General features: G+C 41.4%; 1 protein-coding gene and 1 long non-coding RNA gene across 2 annotated transcripts; one reads left to right on the forward strand and one right to left on the reverse strand.

Annotated features, from left to right (window-relative positions):
* Positions 1-316: 316 nt before the first annotated feature.
* LOC119617998 lies at positions 317-1,525 on the forward strand. The gene is made up of 2 exons (XR_005234524.1): positions 317-958; positions 1,265-1,525. It is a non-coding gene; the product is annotated as an uncharacterized LOC119617998 (long non-coding RNA).
* Positions 1,304-6,446, reverse strand: LOC108242561 (cytochrome P450 2K1). Its single transcript, XM_017427458.3, has 9 exons — positions 6,221-6,446; positions 5,433-5,595; positions 5,209-5,358; positions 4,954-5,114; positions 4,644-4,826; positions 2,539-2,680; positions 2,248-2,432; positions 1,595-1,736; positions 1,304-1,521 (listed from the first exon to the last, which is right to left on the reverse strand). The coding sequence occupies exons 1-9, from the start codon at positions 6,425-6,427 to the stop codon at positions 1,328-1,330; spliced, it is 1,527 nt and encodes a 508-aa protein (XP_017282947.1). The 5' UTR covers positions 6,428-6,446; the 3' UTR covers positions 1,304-1,327.
* Positions 6,447-8,870: the final 2,424 nt, after the last annotated feature.

The raw sequence follows: 8,870 nt of genomic DNA on the forward strand, positions 1-8,870 counted from the left end.
TTCATCCTAATGAGGGAAAATGTTAGCAACTGTTTAATGATTTTAGATGATTTCCACAACAACGACTCAGCTTTATGTCCTTTATGACAGTGGTTCCCAAAGTTGGGGTTGGGACCCCATTGTGGGTCATGAAGCGTGAAGTGAGGGTCCCTGAATAAATTTAATCACCATAATTACTGCAAAGACTAGATGCAACAGTAATAAAATAATAAAACTAGAACCATAGTTGTTAAGGTTGTGGGGTTGTTGCGATGTCCTTTACTGACAGAATTTGTACGATTAAAGTGGGAATATTCGGGGTCACAAGCCTCTGCTGCGCTTATTTGTGGGTCAGAAGCTGAAAAGTTTGGGATTTTGTCGTGGAAAAAATCTATATTCAGGCACTGTTAGATGAAATCACTCAAACAGGTTTATTTATGTATGGTGCACGACATCACTCTGCCTTAAAGACAATCAACATCAGAGTCCCAGGTCCGAACAGGAAGCTCTGAATCAAAGCTCTGGACCCCAAAATCAACACAGGAGTGTGATGATCATGTTTGGTTTCATTATGGTCTGCCTTGCCACTAATCAGGTCTCATTCAGCTCACCTGTGACTCCTCCCTGATTCCCACACCTGGTCCACGCCCGTCATATTCTCCTCCAGCGCCAGGTTATCGAACGCAGTGATGCAAGTAGTTTTCCAGCATTCTTGTTCTCGGTCCTTGGATTCCCCCATCTGCTTTGCCCTTGTTGGATTGTTGCTTGATGACGGATAACTGGATCACGACCCTTGCCTGTTTCTCGGACCTGGACCTTTCGCCTGCGTCTCTCGCTCTCTGTCCTCCAGGTAACGACCATCGCCTGTCCGACTCTGACTTCGGTTTACCCCCTATGACCTACCTGGTGAGAGCGCCAAGCCAAGCCGGTCATCACTCTCCTGTTGACCCTCTTTATCCTCCGACTCACAGATACCCAGGTTGGTGTCGCCACCATCGCAAGTTCAAACTTCCTGTGTTGCGTTTGGATCACCAAACTCCTCTCTCTCCCCAGAGCTGCTGCTCAGGGTTACATTCCCTCTGTTGTTTAATAAAACTACTTTAACTGTGTTGTGGCTGAATTATCAGGTTCCTTAAGTGAATCTTGTCAAGCTTGTTTGGAGTTTTGCAATTTTAAATGATTATACCTGTGTTTAATATCAAAGTAGACTTAAGTTTGGAAAAAGTTTTTATTGCTTTGTCCCTCTTTTTAATCCCATCTTTGTTCTACCTTTTCAAACCTACAGGTTAGATGGAGTTTTTGGCCTTTCCACTGCAAAGCCTTTGGGGCAAACAACTGAAAACTTAATTCACATCAGGCTGACAGCACACAGTTTATGAGGCTGAGGGCGGAGAGTTCCAGTTCCACCAGGTAGCGGCGTCAGATCCAGGTCCTCCTCTGAGACTCCAGGTGGAGGGGTGAAGCGAAAGTGTTGCAGGAAGGTGGTGAAGAATATGAAGAGCTCCATCTTGGCCAGACTTTCTCCAGGACACATCCTGCGACCTGCGAGGAACAGCTCTTCAGATAATGTCTGTAAATTTACAATCTGTACGAAACAGTCATTAATCTCAGAAACCTGCAGAAAATGGCAAGAAGGCGTCACGCTTCGTGAAGTTTCCGTCTTTGTCCAGGAAGTGAGCAGGATGAAAGTCGTATGGCTTCTCCCATTCGCTCTCATCATGCAGGACAGTCGTTAGGACAGGAAACACTATGGTTCCCTAAAACCACAAATTCATAATACTTTTAACACTGTCTACATTCACAGTAATTGAAGTTGCATTACAGCTGCTTAAAGAAATGGTTTAATCTAACAAAGACGTTAGATAATCGTGTCCTTCCTCTTTTTCATCTCAACAAGGAAATCTGACTTTTAATTTGTATTTTATAAATCCAATGATTGCTTTTTCTCAGATACTACCACACTAACTTTTAGTTCAGTCCTTAGACCACAATCTGCTTCACGTTATTGTCCAAAAGGTTCTGTTTTTAAATCTAAAATAGTTTCACTGCTCTGAGCTGTTTTGGTCATGGCTGACATTAGAAAGTTGGAATGTGTTCTGATGAGGTTGATTTACGGGACTTAATTAAGGATTCTGGACATCAGACTGTATCAGACATGTAAGGTCTAAATGACTTCTTTTTACTCTTTGTACATTCTGTCTACATTACAGATTGCTGTATTTTGTAAAACGTGAATGTGTCTCCTGTACAGTTTCAATGAACTCTGACCTTTTCAATAAAGTGACCCTGGAAAGTGACGTCTTGGGAAGTTCTGTGAGCCAAAGCCAAGGGAACAATGTTGGCCAGTCTCTGTGTCTCATGGATGACAGCGTTTGTGAAAGGCAGGTTCTGTTTGTCCTGGACCTGAACCTGACGACTTCCTACAACTGTGTTCAGCTCCTCCTGAACCTTGGCTGGACGATCAAGAGAAATATAAACGTGAAAGTTGTTAATGTTTTACTCTGCGTATATTCATAAATAGTCTTAGATTGTTTTTGTACATGCAATCTTAATTCTCACCTTGTATTTTTGGATATTTGGTCATATACAGAAGACTCCATCTTAATGTGGTTGTTGTTGTTTCAGTTCCAGCAGCAAACAGGTTCATGACCGTCGCCAGCAGGTTCTCGTCGGTGTAGTTACTGTTGGAGATCCCAGATTCCTGCAGGTGAAGATCAGCTGTCACTCACACAAGTATGATGTTAAATCTGGATGCAACATTTGTGATAAGAAACGATCTTGAACAAGGATTTGATTACATTGCATGCATTCAAAAACACTATAGCCAGCAGACAAAATGAAAAAGTTAGATAAAAGTAAGAAGAAACCATCAGAACAAGACAGATTTAACACCTAAGTTCCCACAAACAATACTTTGAAATTGGCACTATGCAAATGAATTCATGGAGATACAACACTTGCTCAAACATTACTGAGTGTAGTTTTATTTTGTCATTTATCATCAAAATGGTCACTGAAAAAGAAAAAATTAACTTTCGTATTAATGGTGTTTTCCCAAAAGCTCAAAGAACCAGTTGCTCTTTGACATCACACCAATCACATCATAACATGGTTTTAACATCACCAAACAATAGCTGTTGTCAGTATCAGTACCAAGCAAAGTCAAAGAGGGCAGTAATGTTGAGTTTTTAGAACTTAAACCAAGTTAAATCATGACTACAATCTTCCTTTTACCACAGTGGATCATCTGCCTCCACGTCCTATTTCCACCAGCTCACCAGGCGAGCTTTGTTAATCTAGTCATCGATAAGCCACCACTGCCATACAACATTAATACTAATTTTGAATCGTGCATTTAGGTGGCAGAGATTAAACCAGCCACCAGGGGGCACAAGTCAGTGAATCTCTTGTGCCAGTTCCAAGCACCGGGTAAATGGTGAGGGTTGTCTCAGAAAGGGCATCCGGGGTAAAAGACTTTTGCCAAAACAAACGTGTGAATTCATCCAAGCGACACTGAATCGGTCAAGGCCCAGGTTAACAACGACCGCCTCCAGGGCTGTTGACAATCAGCAGGCTGCTGTTAGTCCAAAGGTGTCAAACTCCATTCCTCGGGGTCCTGCAAGTTTTAGATGTGTTCTTCCTTTAAAACACCTGGTTTAAATGGATGACTTGTTGCCATGCTCCTGGAGAACCTGATGATTTGGTGAGGAGATGATTAAACCATTTGAATCAGGTGTGTTGGAGCAGAAAAACCTAAAACCTTCAGGACAGCAGCCCTCAAGGCCTGGAGTTTAACACCCCTGTGTTAGACCACGAGGAGGGAAACGTGCCAGAAGACAGAGGGACAAGAGGAAAGACGAGAGTGTAGGACTGAGGGTAGCAACTCTAAACATAGGGGACAATGACAGACAAAGGTAGAGAGCTGGCTGACATGATGCAGAGCAGGAAGGTAGATGTGTGATGTGTGGAAGGGCAGCAAGGCTCGCAGCATCGGGCCAGGGTTTAAGCTGTTTTACCATGGGGTGGACAGGAAGAGAAATGGAGGAGGGCTGGTCCTGAAAGAGGAGTTAGCAAGGAATGTAGTCGAGGTGAAAAGAGAGTCAGATAGGGTGATGGGTCTGAAGGTAGAAGTAGAAGGCTGTCAGTGGTTCTGCTCCACAGATTGGATGTGATGTAGAAAAGAAAGAGAAACTCTGGAAGGATCTGGATGAAGTGATGGAGAGTATTCCCAGGAAGCAGAGAGTGGTGACCGGAGCAGATCTGAATGGACATGTTGGTGAAGGAAACAGAGGAGATGAGGAGGTGATGGGCAGGTTTGGTGTCAAGGAAAGGAACCAGGAAGGACAGATGGTGGTGGATGGAAATAACTGTAGTCAACACCTATTTCCAAAAGAGGGAGGAACACAGGGTGACCTATAAGAGAGGAGGCAGGAGTACGCAGGTAGACTCCATCCTGTGTAGAAGAGGTAACCTGAGAGAGATTACAGACTGGAAGGTTGTGGCAGGGAGAGCGTGATGTAGAGGGGGAAGGTGGATGTGTTGTGTGTGCAGGAGACCAAGAGGAAGGGCAGCGAGGCTCGCAGCATCACATCTAGCTGCAATTTTTCTATTTGGAAAAAGTAGGTTACCAAAGAAAAACCTGAAACGCATTTTCAGTTTCTAACCTGGACTTGTTGCTGACGGACCATGAAGACATCTGCAACACCTCTACACATCTGTGGGTTCAGGGTCTCTTTCAAATTATTCAGCAGCTTTAAATGATCTTTTTTGTTGGCAGCATATATATCACTCATTTTCTTCCTGGCAGAAATGAATAATTTACCAATCCCCGGGTACAGGTTGTAAAACTGTTAAAGAACACAGAGCATACAATTATTCAAAATAACAAAACAATATTTGTTATATGTTGTTACTAATAGGAATTAGGTTTACTAATTTATAGCTGTGTTTATGTTTGAAGTAGTAACACAATACCTGTATTTTGGGGGAGGCAGAGAACTTGACAGCTATCGATGTTCGATTTGTAATTGTTTGAAACGCTGGATCCTCATATTCAAACCTGCTGCCGTAGATCACGGAGCAGATTATATTACTGACAGCACAGGTTATGATTCGGTCCGTACTGAATGCTTCACCTGCAACAAAAAACAGAAAAACATTTTTAGTCTGAAATATATTTGCGTTCATTCTTCCTACTTTCTTTCTTCTCAACCTTTGAACCTTAGTTACCTTTGAACTTCTTAAATTCTTGAACCAAGCTCTGACTTTCCTCAATGATTTTGTCCTCACACGCTTTCTTTCCCATCCCAAAGTCTTTCAGGTTTGTCAAAGCGAAGCGCCGCATTTCTTTCCACGAGTCCCCATTTGACCACACAATACCTGTTTAAATCATTTCAATCAGTGTTCAGTCAAGGAACAGCTCCGTACGTGTTGGACTCCAGACATTTCATTACCATGATTTAAGTTAGCTTCTTTAGCCACCGCTGGCACATCCCTTTCTCCGAACTCGTCGGCATAGTTAACGAGAGCCTCTTTCACGGTCTGGTATCCTGTCAGGACCACCGCTTTCTTCAGTCCCATGTAGAAGGTGAACACAGATCCATATTTCTTGGATAACTAAGATGGAGCATGTTGTAGATTTATGACAAAAAGCAAAATGTTGAATTACCTAATGTTAATACTGATGCATGAATTCAGGAAACAGACAGAAAGTTCATTTTTCATCATTACTATTACTTTATGTATTTTAAAAGACTTGATTTGCCAGCTTGATTTTTACAAAGAACTGGTTACTGCGTCAAAAAAGTCAAACACAAGGCAAAGGTTCACATAGCTTTTAAATAATGAAGATTGATTATGGAATAATAAACATAGCTTCACACTTCTACCCATAATTTTTCAGTTTTGTATCAAAAACTTGCATCATGTGACCATAAATATCTATTAGGCGCTTATAATCTGTTCCAAAAACATTTTATCTGGAATTAAACTACATAAGCATGGACTGCAGCTCTAACTGTATAATAATCTTCAATAATTCAATTGTTTGAACTAATTTGATCTATGAGCAGCAATTAAATGCATAAAAACTGGAGTTTTTCAGAGCCATGGAGGACACTTGTTGTTCTACTGTCTACATCTTTTAAAAGCAAAATAATAAATATTATTATAAATAAAATTAATGATTAGTCATGGACAAGTGTACAAAGTCTAAATATTTAAGCTCCAAACTCTGCCTCACCTCCACAAATGTTTTGTCGGGTCTTTTAAAATCCAGCTGCAGCAGGTTTCCGAGCAGGGGAAGTGGTCTGGGTCCTGGTGGTCCTGGTCTGGGTTTCTGAGAGCTGAACGAGGAGGAGAAGTAAAGAGAGATGAGCAGCAGAAACACTGGAGCCACTAAAAGAGAGACTGGGCTGAAGGACCACAGAAAAACATCTACTTCCCCCATGATGACTGCTGCCACAAACAGTGTTGGACACTTTTTAAGTTTAGGACCAAACATGGGTGTAAATCCCAGGGAGCTCTGGAGGGTCCGGACCCCACAGTTTTGGAAAAACAGAGATTGTCCTCACTAATAAATCATGATAGGAAACTATACTTTTAAGCAATAAGACAAACAGAAAGCAAGTCCATCATTTATTTAGGCAAAATGATACATTCATGCCTTTCAAAACTGATGTCCACCCCCCCATAATTCCAACAGTGGTACGGTCCATTACATTAACACATGAGTGTTGGAGGTAAAATGGATAAATACCTTCCAGTATTATAGTATAGTATAGTATAGTATAGTATATAGTATAGTATTATTTTAATGAATGTGTTCTTGGAACAGTGGTGAAAGTTCCTCCTCCTCATGGGGGTGGGTGCTCTTAATAAATCTCTCCCCAATAATGGAATCGGACACTTGGGACCAAACTGAAAACTGACTTAGATCAAAGTGAGGAAGGAGAGGCATGCAAAGTATGATCTACTAAAATTAAAATTGTTTTATGTAAGAAAGTTATTGAATAGTTGCACAGTTAAAGAAGAAAACAGGTTAACGACAGCAATAACTGCAAATACAAACATGGAAACCAGAGTAAGGACAGCAGAGTGAGGACATGTCCTCCAGCTAAAAGTTAACAACAATTAGTTACCTATCAGCCGTGACATCACTCATAGAGCACGGAAGATTGAGTAAAGTCCAAAAGTCTTCCTCCAATCAAGTGCCTTCATTTTTATCATTTTTTTGGCTTATAAAACAACTCTTTCTCAGAAACAAGATGCTGGTGTGAAAGAGCGAGTGCTACATTAGCTAATATTAAACATCTACACTTTTCATGACACAGTTTGTTTAGTTTGTTGCGGTTTTCTGAATCGAACAACATGAATGTACATGTGCAGACTATGGATTGTGTGTCTGCAGATACAGCTGAGGATGCTGATTGTTGACTAAACGTTCGGACTGACGACAGGTGCTGATCACTGAGACTAGCCTATAGGAAGACTATACTATGTTTGTTTTGACTGATGTCACCTCTGATAAGGCATGGGTGGACCAACAAGTTCTTCTCTGCGGTCCTGAACACTCAGTGATTGGAGTCACCTGTTCAATGATCTGTAGATCCACTTGTGTTTCCCTGAAAGGTTTCAAAAGCACGTTGCTTGTGAGAGTCCAGCCATGCTTCGGTGTCTCGCTGCTGCTTTAGGTAAACAACTCAAGTTTGGAAACCCAGCAGGACTCCAAACATGTCATTATCCAGTTGCAGATAACAGATATTCCCAGCGATACAAACTGCAGAGCTTGTCAGAGGGTGTAAGCCAGGGGTGGGCAACCCTGGTCCTCACGGCCACCATCCTGCAGGTTTTCCTTGTTTCTCTGCTCCAACACCTGATTCAGAGGTTAAATCACCTCTTCATGTTCTGCAGAAGCCTGTTAATCACCTGTTGATTCAAATCAGGTGTGTTGGAGCAGAGAAACAAGTAAAACCTGCAGGATGGTGGCCCTGAGGACCAGGACTGGACACCCCTGGTGTAAGCCAGGGGTAAAGTGGCAGATAAATCCTCTCCTGGGCCGGATTGCTAGCTTCAGGGTTGGTCGTCCTTTCCTCTCAATGTCCAGCTTTTCTTGAAAAGTATGTCTTGAAAAAAGTTATATCTGCAAACGAATCAATTTCATCTCCTCCTTCAGCTATTATGTGTTGGAAAAATAGCTGCAACTCCTCCACAACAATTCAGTTTAACTTGTGCAAGTTGCAACTGAAGTCTTTTAGTATCTCTTACTACTCTTCTGACCATCCAGTCAGAGGACGTGAAAATGCAGACGTCTTCGTGGGCCAACAGATAAACCAACGGTCTTCTTGTCATTTATTTTAAGCAACCAGATGTTTCTAAATGCCCCGGCACCACCCACCTATGCTCCACAGCTATATTCACGTAAAAACACAGACAGTGTTCAGTTCAAAAAACAGCAACTAACTAAATAATTGTGCAAAAGTGTAGAGGTTTCACTGAGGTAGCACTCTTTAATACCAGTATGGTGTGAGAAATAATTGTTATATGAAACTGAAAAATGATTAAAATAACCCGGTTCTCGTTTGGTTAATTGTGTGAATGCTTTATAGCATTCACACCATTGTTTTCCTGTTTCTCTTTATTATCTATTATCTATTATTGTGTGAATGCTTTATAGCATTCACACCATTGTTTTCCTGTTTCTCTTTATTGTGTGAATGCTTTATAGCATTCACACCATTGCTATAGCTTCAGCTAATTTAGCTTTAGCTTCAGCTAATTCAGCTATAGCTTCAGCTATTTCAACTATGCTAATGCTAATTCAGCTATAGTTTCAACTAATTCAGCTATAGTTTCAACTAATTCAACTATAGTTTCAGCTATTTCAACTATGC

This window comes from Kryptolebias marmoratus, linkage group LG19, assembly GCF_001649575.2.
Source record: "Kryptolebias marmoratus isolate JLee-2015 linkage group LG19, ASM164957v2, whole genome shotgun sequence".
NCBI classification, from domain to species: domain Eukaryota; kingdom Metazoa; phylum Chordata; class Actinopteri; order Cyprinodontiformes; family Rivulidae; genus Kryptolebias; species Kryptolebias marmoratus.

Coding starts and splice junctions, on each gene's coding strand:
- LOC108242561 (XM_017427458.3), bottom strand. CDS start 6,427: ATGGGGGAAGTAGATGTTTTTCTGTGGTCCTTCAGCCCAGTCTCTCTT. Junction 2,433..2,538: donor CAAATATCCAAAAATACAAG/GTGAGAATTAAG, acceptor TTGATCGTCCAG/CCAAGGTTCAGGAGGAGCTG. Junction 1,737..2,247: donor AGGGTCACTTTATTGAAAAG/GTCAGAGTTCAT, acceptor TTGTGGTTTTAG/GGAACCATAGTGTTTCCTGT.